Below are 23,282 nucleotides of genomic sequence, written 5' to 3' on the forward strand. Positions count from 1 at the left end.
CCAGGTCCCCGAGATCGTGGCCTGAGCTGAAATCAGGAGTCCAATGCTCAGCTGACTGAGCCACCCAGGCGCCCCCATAAAGAGATCTTCCAAATTTTAACGTAGTCATGGGCACCTGGGCAGCTCAGTCAGTTAAGCATCTGCCTTCGGTTCAGATCATGATCATGAGGTCCTGGGATCAAGTCCCATGTTGCTCAGCTGCTCAGTGGGGTGTCTGCTTCTCCCTTTTCCTCTGCCCCTCCCCCCTGCTTGTGTTCTCTCTCTCTCAAATAAATAAATAATATTTTAAAAATAAATGTTAAAGTAGTCACATAGATCTATCTTTCCCTTTATGACCGGTGCTTTTATGCTCCGCTCTTTATATTCTTTTCCTCCACTCAAGTCTTGAAGACATCTGCATCGACTTCCTAGAATTGTTCCCATTTTGCCTTTCATGTGTAGACCCGCCGTCTGCCTTGGCTTGTGTGTACGGCATGAGGCAAGGGTCCTGCTGGAAGGTCCGTGTGGATGTCCAGTTGAACCAATATCTTTTATCCTTCCCCACTGTGTTGCAGACATCTTTGTATCCAAAGGTCCGTATGTGCCTGGGCACGATCTTGGACTTGATGTTCTGTTCCGTTGGTCTTTCCGTCTAGACCGTGTGGATGCCCCAGGGGCTTGAATGGCACAGGTTTTTATTAAGTCATCGGGATGGTTGAGCAATGTCTCTACCTTTGTTCTTCGTCACTAGACCGGCTCTTCTCAGTCATCTGCCTCTCTGTGTCCACTTCAGAATCAACTTTTCAGATTCTGTAAACTGTCCTCTTGGGCTTTTCGTTGGGATCACACTGAATCCAGCTTACTTTAGAGAGAATCTTTGCAGTATCGAGTAGTACATGGTAAAGCTCTCTATTATTTCGCTCTTTATTTTTTTTTAAGATTTTATTTATTTATTTGACAGACAGAGATCACAAGTAGGCAGAGAGGCAGGCAGAGAGACAGGAGGAAGCAGGCTCCCCACTGAGCAGAGAGCCCAATGCAGGGCTCGATCCCAGGACCCTGGGACCGTGACCCGAGCTCAAGGCAGAGGCTTTAACCCATTGAGCCACCCAGGCACCCCTAACCTTTTATTTTTATTTATTGAATTCAACTTAGGTCTGCTTGACCTTCTCCCAGTAATATTATATTATTTTCTGTGTAGAGAGATTTATAGCTTTGTTTTAGATTTCTAGGTACCTGATGTTTCTGATGATGAGGGGAATATATTTTTTTTTTCAGTATTTCGTGTTCTAACTCTTCATCACTGGTATTGTTTTGAACCGTGTGAACAGCCAATATTTGGCAGCCTCACCTACCAAAATAGCAATTCATGTGGCTCAACCCAAACATATAGGCACTCAGTTTTGATGTCATAACATTATTTCCAAGCCCCTTGTTAAACTCACTTGTTAGTTCTAATAATCTAAGAATCTACTAATCGAAGAATCTGCTGGTTCTTCCGGGTCATCTGTCCCCTTTAATGATGCCATCTGTCCATGACAGCCTGATGTCTTCTTCACCAGACCCCACTACTTTCCTCTCTTTTCCTCGCCTTCCCGAATTGCCTGGATCCCCCAGTGCCACACGGAGCAGAAGCTGTGGCCAGTAGACATCACCTCATGGCTGGTCTCAGAGGGAAAGTGGCCCCCGAGTTTTGAGGAGGGTGGTGACACGGCAGGGAGGCTGGGGAGAGGAAAGGGACCGGAAGCAGGGGCCGCTTAGTGAGTGCTGCTCTCCTGTGTGGCTTTAGACAAACTCCTTCCCTCTCTGGGCTTCAGGACTCCCTCTGAGAGATCGATCTGACATGTGTGGAGCTTGGGGGCTGGCCGTGGAGCTGGGGGTGGCGATTGGGTGCAGAGGTGGGGCCTCTGCCAAGGCGGCCCGGCCTGGAGCTTCTCTGCTTCCTTCCCCAGGGCAGATCTCCCAGCAGCCGTGCGCACAGGGGTCATCGGACTGCGGGAAGCAGTGTGACCCGGACTACTACCTAGACAGGGACGGCCGCTGCACGGCCTGCGTGACCTGTTCTGGAGGTAAGGGGCTCCTTCCTGGGAGCAGGGGCTCTTGGCTAAGAATCTGGGGATGGGGGCCTCTGAGTTTGTTCTGGGACTGCGCAGCCCTCAGGAGCCTAGCTCCCCTCGCTGGCATCTCTGAGCAGCGGGCCTTTTCTGAGTGTCCTTCTCGATTGCGGGGTGTTGATGGTGGTGACCCCTTCTCACACAGCTTCCATTTGTTTACTCCTGCAAGGAAGCGTTCGTTACCACCCACCTGTTCCAGGCTTGTCCTGTTATTTTTGGTAGTTGTCCTCTGGTGTGTGGATTACAGTTGTCCCCATTGTACAGAGGAGAACACTGAGACCTTACAAAGGCCACAGGCCCCCGAGAGCGGCATGGCCAGAGTTTCAACTTGGAGGTTCTGGGCTCGGCTAGTCACTATACTGTCCTTAGAACATTCTCAGGACAGGCAATTGCTGGGTGACTTCTGTGTATGTGGCCGACTCAGCACAGCCTCACAGCACCACCAGCTGCCCCCTGACATCCATCCACAAGGGCTGCGCAGGACAGGGGCAGCTGCCCAGGCCGCAGACAGCCGTGGCTGATTGTATCCCCAGCCCCATCACAAAGGCCACGGGAGCAGGGAGTGGATGCGTGATTGTGTCTCCTTGTCCAAGGTTTCTTTCACAGAAACAGTGGCTGAAGTCAGCAGAGGCCCAAAGAGGAAAGAACACCATTTGTCACTGGGGCCACTGTTCCAGTTGCAAAGGCCACAAATAAGCTTTCTCAAAACATGGTGGCAAAACCAACCCCCTCCTGTTTACTCATGAATTCCATGGGTCAGAAATCAGACAGGACCCTGAGCGGGTGGCTGGTCTCTGCTGCACAATGTCTGGGATTTCAGCTGGAAAACGTGAAGGCTACAGGCGAGAATTGTCTGAAAGCCCTTTCCTTCGTGGCCTCTGTATGGCTAACTTGGGGGCTTCCTCGAGGCCTGGCGCCTGGATTCCAAGGATGGGGCAGGGGTGGGGACAAGCCACATCCCTTCTGTTGACCTTGGCTTGAAAGTCACATGGCGTATTTTCCGCCAGTTTTTACCTCTTGAGGCAGTCACACATCCCACTAGAGTCAGCGGAAGGAGAAGAAATCAAGCTTCTCAACAGTGAGGCAGAGGTCTGGAAGAACAGATGGGGCCAGAAATGCTGCTCTGGCCATTTTTGGAAAAAATATCATCTGCTGAAGCTACCATGTCAGATAGAGAAACAAGAGAATTCCTTCAGCTCTAGGATGAAAACTCTGTGAAGCCGTTGGGTAGAGAACAGGGGCCAGGAGCACGGACTCTGGAGCCCAAGAGCCTGGGTTCAAATCTTGGCCCTACCAGTTTGCAGCTTATAAACACAAGCAAGTTTCTTAACATCTCCGTGCCTCAGTTCCCTCATCTGCAGTGGCCATGATAATAGTACTCTCTTGAAGACCTGATGCAGGAATTAAGTAGGTCAGACTAAGTTAATCAGGGCAGGATGCTAAGAGTAAGACCCCCCATGCACCCGATGGTATTATGGCTGCCTTGTTTGTACTCAATAATATTAAAAAAAAAAAAGATTTTATTTATTTATTTTGCGAGAGAGTGTGTGCATGTGGGAAGGGGGGAGAAGGAGAGGGAGAGAACCTCAAGCAGACTCCCCGCTGAGGACAGAGCCCTGTCAAGTGGGGCTTGCTCTCACTTCCCTGAGATCATGACCTGAGCGGAAACCAAGAGTCGGACGCTTACCTGAGCCACCCAGGCACGTCCCACCCACGCTCGGTGCTGTTAATAGCTGAGATTGTGATAACAGCTGTCATTGTCCCAAGCCCTCGCTGGCACTGCTGAGCTCACTCCTGCTGCCCGCACAAACTCCCCAACCCCTCCCCAGTTCCCACTCTCTCTGGAGGTTTCAGGAAGAGACTATGAGGTTACCATCTGAGGTCTGTGAAGTATCCTGCTGATTGAGGAAAGTCCTCCCCAGCCAGTCACATGTGTCTGATCTATTAATGTGGTCATTCTGTTTTCACCCATTTAGAGCACATAAAATATTCCCAAGCATATGTAAATGCATTATCACATGCTTTCTTTGATAAAACTTCCAACTTTTTTTTTTTTAATTTTGGAAAAAATAACCCTTTTTATCATTGAAAATTTCTTTCTTTTTTTTTTTTTTTAAGATTTTGTTCATTTATTTGAGAGAGAGAGAAAGCATGAGCGGGGGCGGGAGGGCGGAGAAGAGGAAAGAGGGAGAAGCAGACTCCTCGCTGAGCAGGGAGCCCAACATGGGGCTCCAGCCCGGGACCCCAAGATCATGACCTGAGCTAAAGCCAGACCCTTAACCCACTGAGCCGCCCAGGTGCCCCAGCACTGAAGATTTCAAGCGTATTCAGAAGTAGAGAAAAGTCAGGAATGGCTGTGGACATCACCCACTTTGAACGAATGATCGAGCCACAGCCACTGTGGGTTCATCTCTACCCATGCGTGCTCACCCTGTTCTCTAGATTATTTTCTTTTATCAGCTTTATTGCGACAGGATTGACACGCAGGGCCACGCATGTGGGCAAAGCGTGCCATTTGATACATTTTGACATCGTATGCAGCTGTGAAGCCATCACCACAATCAAGGAAAAGAAGTTTCCAGAAAGTTTCCTCGAGTTCCTTATCGTCCCTCCCACCATTGCTCACCCCACTTCCATTCCCAGGCAATCATCCTGCTTCCTGTCACTGTGGAGGAGTTTGCATATTCTAGCATTTTCTGTAAACGTGATCAGATAGTACATACTCTTTTTCTCCCCCTTGCCATCTTTCGCTCAGCCCAACTATTTTGAGCCGAAAGATCTGCTCGACAGGATAGTCACATGAGCGCTTGCTTCCAGGCAAATGCTTCTCTGCCCTCCTGGGGGTCCTCGGGACCCTCTGCTCTTGCCATCCCAGATCCCTCCTCACGACCCTTCTCTGTGTCCCTTTGAAGACCTGGTGGAGAAGACGCCGTGCACATGGAACTCCTCTCGCGTCTGCGAATGTCGATCTGGCATGTTCTGTACCACGTCAGCCACCAACTCCTGTGCCCGCTGTACCCCCCGCTCCAGCTGCCCACCAGGGACCGTCACCAAACCCCAGGGTAAGCTGTCTGCACCCCCAACCAGTGGGCTTCCGTCTGTGCCCCTGCAGCTGGACATCTCTTCACCCCGCACTGGGCAAATGACCTTCAACCCCAGCTGTTAACTAGGTCAGGTTTGGGCTTTGGTTTTGTTTTCATAGTTAGATCTGGTGAGTGGAATAAAATCTAGATCTGGGCGTGCCTGGCTGGCTCCGTCGGAAGAGCATGTCAGTCTTGATCTTGGGGTTGTGAGTTTGAGCCCCACATTGAGATTGCTTAAAAAATAAATAAATAAACTTAAATCTAGATTTGGCATTTTGGTAAGAGATTCTTTTTTTTTTTTTTTTTAAGATTTTATTTACTTAGAGAGTAAGGAAGAGAGAGAGCGCTAGCAGGGGGAGTGGTAGGGAGAGGAGGAAGCCGGCTCCCTGCTGAGCAGAGAGCCCGAAGTGGGGCTCGATCCTAGGACCCTGGGGTTGTGACCTGAGCTGAAGGCAGATGCTTAACGGACTGAGCCACCCAGGTGCCCCTCAGTAAGAGACACTGATGATTTTTTAAAAGAATTGTTCCTTTTGAAATTGTTGGGCTGGTAAAATCTTCACTCATTTGAAAGGCTGTTTCATTGACTCAAGATAGAGCAATATGAAATTTTTGAAGACCGTTCCAACTCAAGATGGTAGGCCTTGGGGGCACCTGGCCGGCTCAGTCAGCAGAGCATGCAACTCGTGATCTCAGGGTTGTGAGTTTGAACCCCATGTTGAGTGTGGAGCTCACTTAAAAAAACAAATAAACAAACAAAAAACACAAGAGAAAACAAGGAAAAAAAAGATGGTAGACATTTTTCTGAGTACAGAAAAATATAAACTCTTGACGTTGGAGGAAAAAAAAAACCTGGTAAATCAGCAGAAAGGAGATTTCAGGAAATTTCTAGAAGGTAGAAAACAGATGGATGGGTGGTGACAAATGAAATGAGGGGGAGGAAACCTTGCCCCGGAATTCACGCCACCTGTGCTGCAGGACAAGTGAGAGGTCCCTTGCTCACAAGACCCCACGGAGGCTCTGGGCTCAGAGTGGCCTGGAGAAGGAAGAATGGGGCTGAAGCGGAGAATTGAACAGTGCAGCGGGCTGCAAATTCGTCTGGGAAATAACAGTTAAAAATCTGAGACAGTGGTACACCACGGACCCTGATGGTGCCCGAGTTTTCATCCTCTGGTGAAAATCATCGACTTTTTGGCTGAAGACACTGAAGGAGTATCTGGAGAAACATGGGGCTGCCGGTGGGGGCTGCCGCCCTGTGGAAAGCCCTCTTTGGTTGTGTGTTCGGGAGTATAGCCTGGCGATAAGCTACCCCTGCTAAGTCCCCCTGAAGTGAAGACGGTCAGCCCACACTCCCCACCGCCCAGAGTTCCCAGCCGGACCCCTGTTCCCGAAGAGGCCTCAGGTGGAAAGGCCGTGCTACCAACGCAGCAGAAGAAACCCCACCAGCTGCTGGAGTATGCAGCGGAGTCCTCTTTAAGGAAATAGGAGTGGGCAGTAAAGCCATTCAGACTGATAAGGGAAACCAGCTGCACGATGGAGGAAAACAAAATCACAGGACACCGTGGATGAAGCGATGGAAATGGCTTCAGGAATAGGAGTAGATATTTAAAATGTTAAATTAGCATCCACAGAAAAACTCAAGAAGTTGTTACATCCATAGAGAGAGATCAGAATGCTGCGAAAAAGAAATAGTAAGAGAGAAGAGGACCAAGAAAGTTTTTAAGAAAGTGTGCTTCTTCCTGGGTATTGCCTCTCCGTGGTCCATTCACCTTCAGCACCTGCTGGACCAGACTCTTCTGCGTTTCTCCTCCTGATCGCGATGTTGAGCTCTGCCAGTAGAGGGCACTGGGGAGCCATTGTAGGGAGAAGGAGGCTTCTCTTGGCTGCATTTGCTTTTTCTTGCTCTTGCTGCGCCCTCTGTCGGCAGAGCACATGGGTGGGGACATCTGGTCGTGCCCGCCCCAGTCATGTTCCCAGAGTAGACAGTCCCTGGGTAGCCTCACAGCCCCAGCCTTGGTCTGATGACCACCTTGGTGTGGCCTTCCCAACAGGGACACTGGTATACTCCGGGCCTCATGTCAGCCCAAGTGCCATAATTCCCCTGTGCACCCCTTACCCTAAGCCTTGGGTCTTCCGCATTCACAAATGTTGGCCTGGTCACTGTGCTCCGGGCCTTGTACCCACCGTGATGCCCCAACTTTCCTTGCATACTTGACCTGAAAAATATGAAACTTCAGAGGGGCCTACCAAGAGCAAAGCAGGACGAATGAAGATTACTCAGACCTAGACAAAATAGATGTCTTTATCCATTCACTAGTTGACAGACATTTGGGTTATGTCTAGTTTGGAGCTATTACGAATAAAGCAATTACAAAAAGTCTTGTACAACTCTGTAAACATATTTCTTCATCTCTCATGAGTAAATACCCAGGAGATGGATGACTAGATTCCTGTGCTGGCCACCCAGAATGTTTCTGAGGGCCCATTCAAAGGCTTTCACCACCTGCGACCTGATCTTACCCACCTAGTTTTATGGATGGAGAGAATCATATGGTTAGAGGTAGAGCTAGAACATAAGGATCCTGAGTTCCAGCCCAGAGTCCTCCCTACCAGACCACATCAGCTTCTTCTTAGTTCTGAACCTAGAATTTTCTATTCGGTTAAGTACAATTAAGGTTGAAAGCATCAAAAAGCATTTTCAGACATAAAAGGGCAGGAAGATTTTCTCTCATGTGTCCTCTCTTAGAAAGTTACTTGAAGATGTTATCTGGCTAAATGAGGGGCTAAAACAAACAAACAAAAAAAGCCATGAATCTAGAAAACAGTGACTCTATCCTAGGAGAGCAGGGAAGTCCCAGTATGACAGCTGTACTGCAGACCAATTGAGCCAGATGAGAACAGAAAAATGGAGGAGGGCTCCAGTGAGTTGTCTTGTCTGCAGGAATGAAAGAAGGAATCACAGTAAACTTCCTGAGTAGTAGGTTTGAAAAACTTGATGATACGGTGAAGGCACATTATTCTCTTCTCAACACGAAAACCAAAAGGCAGTTAAGAACTCTAGGGAAAATAAAAAGCCGACTAACCTACACTCCAAATATGAAGATGAAAATTTTATCTGATTTTAAGCACTTGTTGGATGCACAAAAAGAGAACCCGCTCGACCTTGATGCTAAGACCATTCTCCTTCAGATGGCCCAAGGATCAGGTGTTTGGATTTAAAGAGAAATATTTCAGTCTGGCAAATACTATATTTTTTAGTTCTAAATTGGGAATAAGAGTGGGAGTTTCTTTTTTCTTTTTTCCCTGTCTTTCAGTTGGCTCTTACCAGACAACGCAGCAGCCTAAGTAGGGGCTAAACAATACCTTCTCCTCACCTCCAGATTTAAAGAAAGAGGAAAGGGGGAGGGCCACTACCCCCGGGAGAAGGGAGGCGGCTACAGGTGAGGTTGAGAGGCACCCAAGGAGCACTAGGTCCCCCTTCTCCACTTAGAGAAGGACAGCGGTACTTCCTTTTTTTTTTTTTTTTTTGAAGGTTTTACTTATTTGAGAAAGATTGTGAAAGAAAAGCATGAGTGGGTGTTGGGGGAGGGGCAGAGATAGAGGGAGAAGCAGGCTCCCCACTAAGCAGGGGGCCCAACATAGGGCTCGATCCCAGAACGCTGGGACCATGACCTGAGCCCAAGGCAGATGCCTAACCCACTGAGCCACCCAGGCACCCCAGGACAGTGGTTCTTTTGCTGCATTCCGGCAGGTGTCCAGTGGGAGCTCAGACTCAGGTGCCTTAGAGAGAGGTGGGAGGCTCTCTCCTCATGGTGCTGCCTGGGGGTCCTCGAAGGCATTCTGTGTGGTTGGCACAGTGACATACAGCCGTCCCCTCTGCTCCGAAGTATCAGGAGGAAGGAAATTGTATGTCCTCATGGAGACTTGTACAAGAACATTCAGAGTTGCCTTATTTATAATTTATAATTTATTTTAAAAAGCTCCAATCTGGAAACAACCCAGCTGTCCATCTGCGGGTGACCGGGAAAATGTGGCACATCTCCACAGTGACGAGTGTGCTGGGCATTATAAGTGAATCGCAGAAACACGCTGAGAGAAGGAAGCCAGACCCAGAGAGTACTTCCTGCCCGAGCCGGTCTAACGAGATTCTGGAACAGGCACACTAATCTATATAGACATAAAACAGACCAGTGGTTGCCTGAATGCAGGAGGAGGGTTTATGGCAGAAGGGCACCAGAGAACTTACTGGGATGGTGGGAATGTTCTAGATCTTGAATGGAGGTATAGGTACATTGGAAGGACTCAGTCTTCAAAACCCATCGAATAGTACAACGGAAGGGACATTTTCTCCTATATCAATTATGCCTTAATATAGTTGATCTCAAAAGAAAGGAACTTTCAAAAAACTGCAGCTACTTTAAATAACAGGAGATAGTAATTTCATATGTTTATTTATATGTATTTATCAGGTTTCTCTTTTGCATAAAATCAGGAGGTGTAGAGCACCAAGTCACCTTCCTGTGTGATCACAGTTGGCTGGAGGTGAGGGGCGGCTTTTCCACTTTGATCCTTTGAGACACGGGCCTGCAGGCATAGCGGACGGCAAACAGCAAACAACGTTGACATTTCAGGGTTCAGCTGTCCTGCCTGGGTCAGCTGGAGGCTTTGCCGTCTTGCCTGGGCGCGTAGGTTTGGTTTGCATTGGCTTCAGGTGTTTCTCTTACTCCTGGAACGAGTGGCGGCCACTACCTGCCCAGAGCATCCTCTCCTTACAGCCCGTGCAGGAGTGCAGAATGGCCCAGGCTGGGGACAGTCACTCTGTTCCTTCCATCCTGCTCCATGGCATTGGGGATGTGGGGACACAGACCTCCCCCATCTGAGGAGGCGGTCCCAGGATGTAATCTACTGCACTGATCCCAAATCCTCACTTTGGGGAGCAGTTTTTAAGAGCAGCTTTGTTGCAGTACACTTGACATACCCCAGGATCTGTAGATTTAAGTGTGCAATTCAATGACTGTAAAGACATTTACAGAGTTATAAAACCATCACTACAATCTACGAAACCTTGTGGCTTTGGTAGTCAATCCCCGTATCCGTCCCCAGCTTGGGCAAGGACCCATCCTACTCTCTGTCCCTCTAGATGGACCTTTTCCAGACATTTCCTGAATCCGTGCTCTGTGTCAGGTTTCTCTCACGGCACACGATCCTTTTGAGGCTTCTGTGCTCTGCGGCTTGTCTTAGTGCATGGTTCCTTTTATTGCCACACAGTATTGGGGTGCAGATGCACTACATCTTACTTATTTGTCCAGTTGATGGACATTGGGGTTGTTTCTACCCTTTGGCTACTTTGAAGAATGCCGTATGCACAAGTGTGTGGCTCGCCGGCCTCTCCCATGCGCCTGCTCTCCTCCTTTCCCCACCGAGGGGGCCTGGGGCCACCCCGTCTTTGATTTCCTCTGCTTAGATAGCCCCACCCACACTTCCCTTGAGGGAAGCCTCCCTGGACAGACACGTTCAAGTGCCGTGTTACGGGGAGCCCGTGTACCTTTGTGTGACACCCGTGTCACCTCTGTGAGCCCTCCACCATGCCCATGAGCCCCTGACAGTAGGGATCTGGTCTCTTTTGCTCACTGCTCCATCCCAGCTGTCAGCACAGTCCCTGACACATAGCAGGTGCTCAGCAAAGAGTTGTTGCACGGAGGGAAGGAAGGAAGGGGTGAAGGAACGAGGGTCAGGACATCAGCCCGAGTCTACCTGGCTGCAGTGTCCTTACGGCCTCACCAGGCCCCCTCCCTAGAAGTTTCCAGTCCTGCTGGGTAAGGCTCCTTGATACCAATTCTAAGACCTCTCCCTGCAGGTACAGCTGAAAGGGGTGCCACCCATGAGCCACCTCCCCCTGAGGCCCACCCTGATTGCAGCACCAACCCAGAGGACAGCAAGACGTCCACCAGGTGACTCCCTGGCCTTATCTGGGGGCATCTGGGCTGGAGGTAGGGGTGGGGCCTGGGCTGGATCTCTGTGACAAGGTCACAAGTCATTCTGGAGGATGTGTGCACCACTCTGGGCTGGCATCACTGGGAACGATTCCTGAGCCCTGAACACGTGCTTCCCTGTCTCCATCTCCACCATCAGTCTTACTTCTGTCTTCTCTCCTGGCAGTGCCTCTGCCCCTCTGGTCTCCTCGGGAGACCCCCAGATCAGTAAGGAGCATGGAAGGGGCATCACCCACGCTTGGGGAGACACCCCCATATCAACGAGCACTCCCATCTCTTTCTCCTCCACGGGAAGGCCCATTCTGGTTTCAGGTAACCATTACCTCCCAGAAAGGACGGGTCTGCCTCCCAGGGGGCCGGGAGGAGGGAGGCTTGTCCCTGGGTGGCAGCATCCACTGGGTGGGGGAGACCAAGGCTGACCCCAGCTTTCTGGCTTCTTGAGCTGGGGCTGTGGCTCTGTCACTTGCTCTTGATTGTTCCTCGCTTCCAGGCAGGGCTTGTACTCAGAGCTTTGTCCCCGTGGCCCCATAATTGCTACTCACAAAACACTTGGACAATGAAGACATGACCTTGACTAGTTGCTTAATTCCTCTGAGCCTCAGTTTTGTCGCACATACCACGCATGGCAGTAAGCAGTGGGGTACGTGTAGCTATCACCTTTTGGGGCTCCTTGGGGACATTCTAAGGGGCTTTGGTGTAGGGCTTGCAGTTCTAGTGTCAAACACTAGGTGGCGGCAGCCCTCCAGCTGGCCATGCTCAAGCGTGGTCTGGGACTTGTCGCATCAGCAACTTGTCAGAGGAGCAAAATTCTGGGCTCCACCCCCGCCGCAGGAACCACAATCTGTATTGCAACATGGTCCCAGGAGATCGGCATGCACGTTAAAGCTGGAGAAGCACATAGATGGCACCTACTACGTTTTAACATCTGAACGTGGACGTAACAGTAACTATCTTCATAAGCAACCAAAGATAAAAAGGAACAAGTACTGAGTGAAGTTGTAGAAACACACACCCACACAGCGGTGACGCGTGTGGGTTCTGGAGCTGCCTGGCCTGGCCTGGCCCGGCCTGGCCCAAGCCGTGATTCTTGGGGTTTGCCCTTTGCCATTTTAGTGAGTTACTTCACAAGCCTCAGTTTCCCTCGTTTGTAAAAGGAGATGGTAATGGTGCCTGCGTGGTATTCAGGAAAGAGGTGCTGAGTGGGTGCGTGTGCAGAGAAGATCCCCTGCCTGCCTTGGGGATCTTCCCGTCTGGAGGGGGGCTGGAGCCCTCCCAGACGCCCCGCGTCACCCTCCTTGCTGCTTCGCCTGCCCCCACCCCAGCCCCCCCCACCCCAACCCCCCCACCCCCCGCCTCTGGGCCGTGCCTGGCAGGGGCCCTCCTCCGCAGACTGTATTCTTCTGGACCTTGGCGCCTTCCTTCCGGCTCCTCGACTCCTCAATTTCTCACTGTCCAGGAATGGCTTGTTCTTCTGTCAACCATTTACCTGTCCTGACGGGATCCGTCGAGCCAGGGGAGGGAGGGCAGGTGGATAAGGCTGCACCAGGGAGGCAGAGGGTCTGGGTCTCAGTTCCCTCTTGGGGGAGGACCACGTCCTGCCAGCCCCGATGGCTTCTGTGCCCCAGGAGGAGAACATAGTCCAGGGTGAGGACCGTCCGGGGTGCTTGCAGTGGAGGCTCCTAGGCCCCCCAGCATCAGGGTAGAGGGAGCAGGGCTGCCTCTGTGTTCTAGGGCCCGTGCTCTTCTGGATGGTCGTGCTACTGGTGGTGGTCTTGGGCTCCGTGTCCTTCCTCCTGTGCCACCGGAGGGCCTGCCGGAAGTGGATTCAGCAGAGTGAGTACATGGGTCTTGGGGCCTGGGGGAGGGCAGGGGCTCTGTGCTAGGCCAGCCCGGGCTCTGTGCTGCCCCGGGGGGGCGCTGCCGAGGCTCTCCAGCCAACTCCGCTGTCTTTTCAGAGCTCTACCCGTGCTACCCTGTCCAGACCTTCCGGCCCAAGCTGGAGCCTGCAGGTAAGTGTCCAGATGTCCAGAGGGGGCTCCTCGGGCCACAGGGACACAGCAGCTCTGGGCCCTGGGTCTGGGGCTCCCTTTCTGCAACAGGCTTATTGGTAAGGGGAATGCAGTGCGGTCGGGAACCGTCCTCCACAGTCCTCCGTGGCATTCGGAGGGCGGGTTAGCAGGAAGGTCTAAGATCCATCTCATCTTTCGTTCTTCCCTCCACAGTGCCCACCCCCTGGAGAGGCATTTCTGGATGCCCTCCCTTCCTTTCTGGCCTCTCTGCCCCTTCCCCCTGCTCCCCGCCACTCTGTGCCCCTCTCCTGCTGGCAGCCAGGGCTGTGGGGTCTGTAGGGCAGGCTGATAGGGCTGGAATCCTGTTCTACCACTTCTGAGCTGCATGGCTCTGGTGAGTTTCATCATTCCTCTGCCTCAGTGTCCTCACTGTGAAGGGGGGTGGCAAGGTCTGCCTCAGATGGCGGCCGTGCGGCTCAGTTGAGGCGGGGACTGTGTGCAGCTGAGGGTCGATGTTGGCCAACAGGCCAGCCCGTGTTGGAGGCTGCTTTCCTCACCAGGCATCTCAGGGCCTTCTGATTTCTAGGCTGTTCGAAAGCCTTCTCTGGCCCTGCTTCCAGGCCAACTTTTGCAGACCGCCTGCCAGAGCCCCTGACCTATTTCCAGCCCTCACCTGGGTGTGAGTGCGTGTGTGTGTGTGTGTGTGTGTGTGTGTGTGTGTGTGTGTTGGCGGGTGGGGGGATGGGGGGTGGGTCCCAGCCATCCTTGCCACGTGCCTCTTCTCCCCTGTGCAGCCCTTTCAGGCAGGACAAGGTCTCGCCAGCACTCCACAAGCACTGATTGAGCACCTACTGTGTGCTGGGCCCCGACCCAAGGGGGGAAGGAGTGAACTTCCCTTTCTGGTTTCAAGGCAGGCTCCCATAGAGGGTCCCACCATGAACCCCAAGGGAGATGGGTGATGATCTCCATTCCATAAGGAGGGGTCAAGTCCCAAAAGTGGGTAGCTGGCGGGGGCCACACAGCTGGTGAGACTCAAGACTCAGGCACTGGTCCTCGAGATCGTGGGCTTTGTTTGTGGAGGGCTCGGACCTGTCCCCTCTGCCGCCCTCCCCTCAAGCTTCGTGCTTTCTCCAGTGTCCACACAGGAGCCCAGTGGCCAGGTCATGGCCCTCTTGCCCCCCATCTCCCCAGGACCCTTGGAGACCCTCACTGCCGCCAGCTTTTGGACTTGGGCACAAAACCCGTCCACCGAGACCTGTTTCAAACTTGATGAGTTTCACAAGCACCTGCTGTGATCTTAGCAAGGGGGGTTTTTGTGTTTTGATAGTTTCAAGCCTTTTTCCATGAGCTGTCAGCCTTAATGTCTCATTGAAACCCATGTTTGCTTTCTTGACATTTTTCTAGTATTAGAATTTCCATTGCTGTCAGTTTATTTTTTTCTTCAAACCTTCGTGATGGCAGTTTTGCCACAGAGAAAAATAGAGAGAGACAGAAAAGCACCTTCCCTGAAGAAGTTAGACCTACAAGAAACCAAGCCCTGAGACTCAGTGGCAGCCATCCTGTTTGGGGCTATTTCTGGCCCTCTGGCTTCCGGTGGGTCCCTGGCGGGGTCTGGGTTCCCGGCCTGAGCTGGATGGAAGGCGAAGCCAGGATAAGCGCCCAGGACTCAGGATGAGAATGGACAGAGGGTGTCGATGCCCCGATCCCCCCCAGAGCAGTGGGGCCCGAAGGGGCGAGGGAGCGTCCGTTCACTTGCTGGCTCATTCGCGTGTTCAAATCGTGGTCCAAGTGCTGGGTCCAGAAACGGGTCCTCACTCCCTCTGGCGTTTAGATGAGCGTCAGGTGCGTCACGGGACCGACGGCTGGCCAGGTGGGGATGCGCGCCCCAGCCCTCCCTGCCCTGGAGCTCCGGCGCCTGCCAGCTGTCTCTCGAGTCCGTTCCACGTTGTGGCCCGTGTCCTCGGCAGCAGAGCCCAGGTGCACAGTGGACCTGGGAGGCACTTGCAGCTTTTGTCCCCATTTCCCAGATGAGAAACCAGGTCCACAGGAAGGTCGAGGAGCTTGTTTAAGACTAGTCGGTTAAGAACAGTCTGCTCTGCCTTCCCTATAGCAAAACGGTTAAGTCCAAAGTCTCTGAAGGCTGCCTGCCTGGGTTCGAATCCCAGTTCTGACAATTGTTCTGTAACCATCAGCAAATCTTTGGGACGCCTGGGTGGCTCAGTTGGTTAAGAACAGTCTGAGGTCGGAATTGTGCCTGGTTGAGAAACTCAGACTAAACTTCTTCATTTTAATGAACACCAAAGTCCTTATCTGTTAAATGTTCATTGTTGTTGTTTTGAAATAATTTCAAGCTTAGGATAGAGTCACAAGGAAATGCAAAGAACTAATTTTTCTAAACTTTTTGTGGCGAGTGAGTATCTTGATGCCTTATCATACTTTATAGTGTGTGTTCATGCAAACAAGGTGTATTTTTATACAACACAGGGACGCCACCAAAATCAGAGAATTCACACTGGTGCGTTACCACCGACGAATTCTCAGACCCCACTCAAGATCCTTCCTTTGTCCCAGCCATGTCCTCCACAGCAGCAGAATCCAGTTCAGGACTCCATGTTGCTTCTGGTTGTCACATCTCTTGAGTTTCCTTCAGTCTGGGTCCATTCCTGTTTTTTCCGTCACGTTTGTGACCTGGCTACCTTTGAGCATCTCCCCACTGACTTGGCCGTCCCTCCCCTTGGGTTTGCCCGGTGCAGTCCTTGTGATGGGAGAGTGGAGTCAGGTTGTGTGTCTCTGGTGGCGGGAAGATCCCAGCAGGGCTGCTGAGCTCCCCAGGTGGCGGCCGTCCTGCCAGTTTCCAGCCGGTTGGTCCCTTTCCCGGCGTGGCTGGCTGGGAGCACTTGATGCCAGCACTGCCTCCCAGGCCGCTCTGGCACGAGGCTGTTCTTTTCTCCTTGGCAAGGAGTAAGTGCTTTCGGGGGAGCAATTGCGAGGCTCTCTGAATAACCGGTTCCTCATCACACTTTCTTCTTCGTCGTCTCTATTTATATCTGCATGCACTCGTGGCTTTCTGTCTTATTCTCTTGCCATCATTATTGAGTTAATGTTCAGATTCGGCCCTTGAAGTTGGCGCTGGCGTCCTCCTGTGTTCTGAGCACTTCTTTAAGACGATCCTAACTTACCTGGTCCTTCTCTGCCTTCACCCTGGAATCAGCTGTGTCTCCCATGAGCCAGATCTGAACCTTGGGGTGCCGTTGCCAAAGCCTGGCTGAGCCTCCTTCCTCGGGTCTGTTCCGCTTCCCACGGCAGCGGGGCCCCCAGGCCGGATGGGAGCTGGCACTGAGAGGGGGCAGGGGCTGGGGCGGACGGGAGTGCTGGCATCGGTGTGGGAACTCACAGGGTCGGCTGGAGTGGCCTTCACGGCAGCCCTGGGGAAACCATGCAGTTGTCCCCGGGGGGGCCACCAACGTCTCGTGTGTCCCTGGACTCGTGTCCTCGGGTGCCAGACGCGTTTACGAAAAGATCGTAGTTACTCCCCCAAGCGAGGAAACCGATAATGAAGACCGTGGACTAAAGCCACATTTTTCCAGGATGCACACTTAGGAAATCTGACCTCTGTTCTCAGCACAGTTTGTCCTGGGTTTTTATCAAAGTACACACGTGGGTTGTCAGGCACCTGTAGATAGACATTGGTACCTCTGGATTCGGTCTTTTCACCTTTCTATTGTTTTATGCTTGTTCCCAAGAGTCAGTGTCACGTGCTGGTTTTCTCTTTGGCGTGATGAGCGCCGCATTAGTGTCCTGGGGCCCGCTGCGTTAGTGTCCCGGGGCCCGCTGCGTTAGTGTCCCGGGGCCCGCTGCGTTAGTGTCCCGGGGCCCGCCGCGTGGCCCGCAGCCTCCTGGGAATGGTCCCTTTCTCACATTTAAATTTCTAAAAATTTTCAACAGACTTAACATTTTAGAACCATTTTAGATGCGTAGAGTATCTGAAAAGATAGTTCAGAGAGTTCTGTGCACACCCGGTGTCCTTCCTGCCTCCACTGCGCGCAGCTTGCCTCAGTGTATCTGTCCGGTAGCTGAGGTCGTACTGATACATTCCCTTCAACTGCAGCCCACACTCTAGGGTTACTTAGGTGTTCTGTATGTGTGTGTAAGAGACCCTTTTTTTTTTTTAAGATTTTGTTTATTTATTTGAGAGAGAGAGTGCACGTGCATGCATGAGCTGGGGGAGGGGACAAGGCAGAGAGAGAGAGAGAAGCAGGCTCTGTGCTGAGCAGAGAGCCCGATGCGGGGCTCGATCCCAGGACCCTGAGATCATGACCTGAGCCGAAGGCAGATGTTTAACCACTGAGCCACCCAGGTGCCCAGCCTTGGCAGTTTTGAGGCCTGCTGGCCCGTTAGGTACAGGATGCCCCTTGATGGGAATTTGTATAATATTTTCTTCCTGGTGACAGTGGGGTGGCAGGTTTGGGGGAGGAAGACCACATGGGCACAGGATCGTTCTTACCACATCATGTCAAGGCGCGTGCTCTCAGTGGGACTGATCACTGGGTACCTTCGCGTTTTGGGTCTCATTTCATCTTCATAAAAACCCTCCAGAGTTGGCATGCTGTGTCCCACTTTCCAGACACGAGAACTAAAGCTGGGAAGGTGGAGAGATGTTGTGTTGGGGCTTCCTTGCTCGGAAGGGCTCTGCTTCAAGACTGCCAAGCTGCCTCATTGTTTGTCATCTGGTTTGCTTTCAGTTTTTTGATTATAACTACCACCTCTGCGGACAGCCTTGTTGTGTTCTCTTGGGTTATTTCCTGAGGGTGTGTCCCTGAAGTGGGATTTACTAGGTCAAAGAGTGTGAGGTTTTCACTGCCAGATGGCTCTTGAGAAACATGGAACCCGTTCACAGGGCATGAGCCATGGTGTTCCTTTTTACTCACATCCTTTCCAAGACTGAGTTTTATCACTTTTATTTATTTTATTTTATCTTGTTACTTTGTCACACTCTTTCCCCCTGGCCACCTAAACCACAGCTGGCTATTTGCAAAAGTCAACATTACTCTCAAAAGGGAAAAATTAGTCTTCACTGACATCATTTAAAAGAATGTGCCTCAGGCCAGAGAGCATTTCTCGAAGGGATCGCTTGGGTAACAGGGGCCTCCCAGCGGGAATGAACCATATTCTCCCAAGGTGACCACTCTGCTGGGAGCATCAGTTACCAGACGAAGGAAACTTTAACATTTGTTAAATCAAGACTCCAGGTGGGGTACCTGGGTGGCTCTGATGGTCAAGCATCCAACTCCTGATTTCAGCTCAGGTCATGATCTCAAGGCTGAGATCCAGCCCTGTGTCGGGCCCTATGCTGGGCATGGAGCCTGCTTAAGAGAGATTTTCTCTCTCCCTCTCTCCCAACCCCCACACTCTCACTGTCTCTCTCTTAAAAAAAAAAAAAAAAGAAGAAGAAGAAGAGGAAAGAATCCAAAATTGTGTCATTTTATACATGTTCTTTTTTTGACCATCATTCATTTCCTCTTTAGACCTTAGACACATTTTACATGCTGATAATCACTTACAAGCACATGAAAGTGTGTCCCCCCAACTGACCTAATATCTACACAGCATGTTCAAACCTCTTGTCTTACTAGTAGTATCCTAGTTGGTTGGCCTCCAGTGGGTGTTTCAGCTAGGATCAGGGCTGATGGTTCCCAGAGTTGCTGAGGTCAGAATGTTCTGGAGATGATGCAGCTCACTGGCATTTCCAGAGCAGATTTCTCTGGTCAGGTATGCATGCCTAACGGCAGCTTGGAACAACACTTCCAAGTCTCCAAGAGGGCCTCCTCAGGACTCCTCAAGGGCTGTGTGTCCCGATGACGGTCTACGCTGGGAGTTGATTTGCCCAGTGTAGACCAGATTCCTGGGCGCCGAATCTCCTGCCTTGTCAGGTGGCCAATGGGCCATGGGTAAATGTCAACCTATGCTTAGCCGTGTCCTGGCCCCATATTTGATATGAGAGAAGTGCTGGTGTGGATGGTGGGGGTTTGGGATGAGAAGGTAAAGTTGCAGCCTAAGAATCAGTGAATCAGCCCCTCCTGAGCCCCGCGGAGGGATGGTAAGCGTTGATGGTGACGAGCCGCTGTCCTCCTCAAAGGTGGTCACATGGGATCTTTCCGCACGCGTAATAAAAAACCCCATCTCCCACCAAAGGCCTTCAGGGTCGATTGACGCTGGGTGTGTCCAGTGTGGGTTTTAGCAAAGGTCCTCAGGATGAGTCATCTGCCCCCACCCAGGTTTGAGGTCCTCTGTGGGAGTTTTGCATGGCGCTCCAGGGAGTTCTGAGTTCTCTAGACCCTGGGGGCTGCAAGGGAGTGGGGGCAGCCCCAAACCAAGTCCTGAGACAGCATAGGCCGTCTCCTCGGCTCCAGCTGCGGTGCGTGCCGCTCCCGAACCTCTCCTGTGCCTGAGTGGGGTGGGAGACTGGAGAAGGAGTCTGGTGCCCTGGTTGGCTTCCTGACTGGGGGAGAGGTGGTTCCCAGTCCTCCCACAGCTACTGCTGAGGCGAGCGCTGGGAAGTGAGCCTCCGTGTCCAGGCATGGGCGAGGGTTCTGTAACTGTCCCCTGCCGTCCAGCCTGAGTGTCGAACAGATGTCACTGCCTCCCATACGTGGGCTGGGCAGACCAGGCAGCTGCCAGACTCTCCTTGGTGAAGTCACTACTCTTTTTCTTTTTGCAGATTCCAGGCCTGGGAGGAACCCGACAGTAAGTAGCCGTTTGTCGTCCTGCCTCCCTCACTTCTGTGCCCCTAAATCGGACTGTTCCCCTGGTTCTGAGAGCTGCTGGTGGGTCCCTCCCCTCCCACGGTGATGGGGGTGTGAGCTCCCCCTGCAAGTTCAAGCTGGGTCTGCTCCACGGGGGGGTGTCCTGAGCACAGACGGGGAGCCCCACCCCCTCAGTAGTCTCTGGCTCCTGGCTCATCCTGCCGGGGACTTCCAGAAGGGTCTGGCAGACCATGGACTTGGTTTGGGCTACTCTGGGTGCCAGATGGGCTCATTTCCCTTTTCTCCTTCACTCCACTGGGAAAACAAATCCATAACGTGATTCTTTGAAAACTCAGCCATCACAGCGGTGTCTGGGTGGCTCAGTCGGTGAAGCGTCCAACTCTTGGTTTCAGGTCAGGTCAGGGTTTTCAGGGTTGTGAGGGATTTCAGGTTGTGAGATCGAACCCCACCTCGAGCTCTGTGCCGAGCATAGAGCCTTCTCGATTCTCTCTCCGTCTTTTCCTCTGCCCCTCCTCTCCTGCACATGCTCTCTTTCTCACTTTCTCAAAAAAAAAAAAAAAAAAGTGTGAACACATAGCCATCCTGTGTGGACCACTTGCCATGAGGCAGGCTCCTCGCTCTATGCTCCTCAGTTATCGCGGGTGGTCCTGACGGCACTCGAAGGTTGGTACTGTCGTTCATTTTACAAAAGAAGGAACCTAGGCACGGACAGGAGAGCTGGGTTCGCGATTGGAAAATAGATCCGCAAGCCCTGGTATGACTTGAACCCTGGTTTGTGGGGCTTCAAAGCTGGTACCCTGCACTGTTGCCCTGAGCTGGAAGGACTTCTTCACCTGCCTTTGACAAAGAGCTTCCTGCTGTGGGCAGGTGCTGGGCCAGGGGCTTTGCTGGTGACTGACAGTGACCAGGGAGGGGCCCAGACACCTGGCCCTCAGCGGGCTGGACTGGGTGCCCTGCTCTGGGCCCAGCCTCCAGGAGCGCTCTGGGTGGGGAGGGGTTTGGTAAGACAAGGGGTATTGCCCTCCGGGGCTGAGGGATGGGGTAAGACAAAACACTCCATGCGGCTACATCTCAGCTGTGTACGGTTCACCCATTGTTTTTTCCATTTATCAATCTTTCCGTGACTTTCTTTCAACTCAGACATTCATACATGGAGAGAGGTTTCCGTCCTTTAATTTCTTAATGCAACAGCCAGAACCACAATGTGAGTTCAGTTTCAAATTATGGGAGGTCACATTCACAAATATGCTTGGGTCAGATAAGTGACTATTACAATACCAGGAAATTTGATGAAAAAGGCATTTAATGATTGTGAGATAATCAAACATTGTTTGGCCACAAGAGTCCATGGTTTCATAGAAACTTGTTTAAAATGCCATCTCTCGGACTTCAGATGATTGTGAAAGGACAGTCATGGCTGTGTGGCTCTATTTTGTGAACCACTCGAGCCCATTCCATTTTGAAGGCTGAAGGTACATATTAGGCGTTAGAACATTCCATGAGACCACTCTTCCTTTATACTTAACTATGAAAGTCAAAAACGAAACCACCGTTTAACTGAAGACATAGCTGGTTTTAGAACACGTTAGTGTAATCGTAACCAGTCGCCGTCCCAGGAGGTCAGGGCTGGGCAGTTGCGGTGGGCCTGGAGTGCACACTTAACCCACACAGGCTGATAAGCATGGATTCCAGAGCGAGGTGCCGGGGTTCGAGGGCTGGCCCGCACACTTCCTTGAGCGAATTCCCTGACTCCTCTGGGTCTCAGTTTCCTGGTCTGTGAAGTGGGAGGGTGCTGGTATTAGCCACTTTACAGGGCGGTCGTGAGGATTCACACGTGTTGAGGCCACACACGCGGTGAGCGCTGTAGGGGATGCTGGCTGCTCTGGTTATTTAGTAGGTGTAAAAAGCAACAGGACTTCTGAAACTCAGCACAGGGCACCAGGCTCTCCACGCCGAGAAGCCGTGGGTGGTGTGTGGCAACCTTTAGGCAGAGAGGGAGACTCACTGGAGTCTGGAGGTGAAGAAACGGGGGCTTCCCAGGGTGGTTGGGGGCACCCTTTGTCAACTCCACCACCTCTGTGCCCACAGCAGCTGAAGAGTGTGTCAGTGGTGGAGCCGGGCACGGAAGAGCTGGGCTTGCTGAGCCCCCCGGTTGCGGAGGCCTCCCCCGGCGGGGCAGTCTGCCGAGAGAGCATGCGGCTGCTGGAAGCCAGCCCTCCCGCCGGGAGCCCCTCGTCCCCCAGGGACCTCCCCGAGCCCCCCCGGGTGACCTCGGAGCATACCAACAACAGGATCGGTGAGTCTGCTGGTTGGGGGGGGGTCCCTGTGTGCTCAGAACTGAGGGAGCAGGAGGAGTGAGACCCAGACCCCCTGGGGCAGGAAGGCCTGGTGAAGAGGGGGTGGGTTCCCCTGCCCACCCTCGTAAGTAGGAACAACTTTTCGTGAGAGACTTAAAGCCTGTTCCATCTTGGCAGCCCAGTTTAACTTTCTGTAAAATGGGTGTAGTAGTGATCCGGCCCCCACAGGGCCATTGCAGGCGCTTGTGAAGTTGTGTTGGCGGGTGAGGGTCGGGGAGAGGGGCTCCCCACTGCCTGGGGGGCTGCCAACTTTAAAGTGAGCCGTGAACGCCTCCCCCACCCCCAGCAAAGAGCCCTTTGCGGGGACAGGAGGAGACATTCCAGTGACAACAAGACTGGCCCCTTGTCTGGACGGAAGTCCTCTCTCGTCATGTGGCCTTCTGAGGACAGTGCCTGCCTCTTCTTTTCACACCCGGGGCAAGGGCACTGTCGGGTGGGTGCGGGGAGATTGTCCGTGTCACACAGCTGCGGGCGGCAGCGCCAGGACCCGGCCCCATCCCACACTTGCGGGGCTCTGAACCCCGTGGCTGGCCCACCTCTGCAGAGACCAGCCCTTCCCGAGCCTCGGCCGCCCTCCACCCGAGGCAGGCCTTCGGCTTTGGCCTCCCAAGAGTCTCCCTGCCTCCTCTCCGGCTTCTCTCCGTCCTGGTACAGCAGAGTGTTTCTACCGAAATACATGCCTGTCCATTCTGCACCCCACTTCAGCACTCCCGGTCACTGTCAGGATGAATCCCAGGATGCACTCTTATTCTGGCATTCATATCGGTCACTGCCCACGAGCTGCCTCCACCGACCAGACTCCCCTGCCTCCTGAACCCTCCAGCCTGCTTTGCCCACTCACTGGCAGTTTCCAGAGCTCACAGAGCCCTCTCTCCCTTCAGAGCTTCTCTGCGGGAGCAGCCTCCTCACCTGGGACAGCCAACTCCCCCTTTGAATCTAGTCAATTCCTGATGTCCTGAAACCCCTGCTTATTTGCCTCCTCCTCC

At 52.5% G+C, this 23,282-nt stretch overlaps 1 protein-coding gene across 4 annotated transcripts in view; it reads left to right on the forward strand.

Moving 5' to 3' along the window:
• TNFRSF8 (TNF receptor superfamily member 8) overlaps positions 1-23,282 on the forward strand; it is a 62,238-nt gene that overhangs the window by 34,542 nt on the left and 4,414 nt on the right. For 2 of the 4 annotated variants that reach the window (XM_004741453.3, XM_013048915.2), the window contains exons 7-14: positions 1,932-2,048; positions 5,006-5,155; positions 11,031-11,124; positions 11,333-11,478; positions 12,898-12,999; positions 13,122-13,175; positions 19,894-19,919; positions 22,028-22,235. In XM_004741453.3, coding sequence (XP_004741510.1) covers positions 1,932-2,048; positions 5,006-5,155; positions 11,031-11,124; positions 11,333-11,478; positions 12,898-12,999; positions 13,122-13,175; positions 19,894-19,919; positions 22,028-22,235 — 897 coding nt within the window. The remainder of the gene's footprint in view (positions 1-1,931; positions 2,049-5,005; positions 5,156-11,030; positions 11,125-11,332; positions 11,479-12,897; positions 13,000-13,121; positions 13,176-19,893; positions 19,920-22,027; positions 22,236-23,282) is intronic. The other 2 variants (XM_045063760.1, XM_045063761.1) reach the window with 2 other exon arrangements.

The sequence above is a fragment of the Mustela putorius genome, unplaced genomic scaffold, assembly GCF_011764305.1.
Source record: "Mustela putorius furo isolate JIRA1106 unplaced genomic scaffold, ASM1176430v1.1 tig00003853_pilon_pilon_pilon, whole genome shotgun sequence".
Lineage (NCBI taxonomy): Eukaryota > Metazoa > Chordata > Mammalia > Carnivora > Mustelidae > Mustela > Mustela putorius.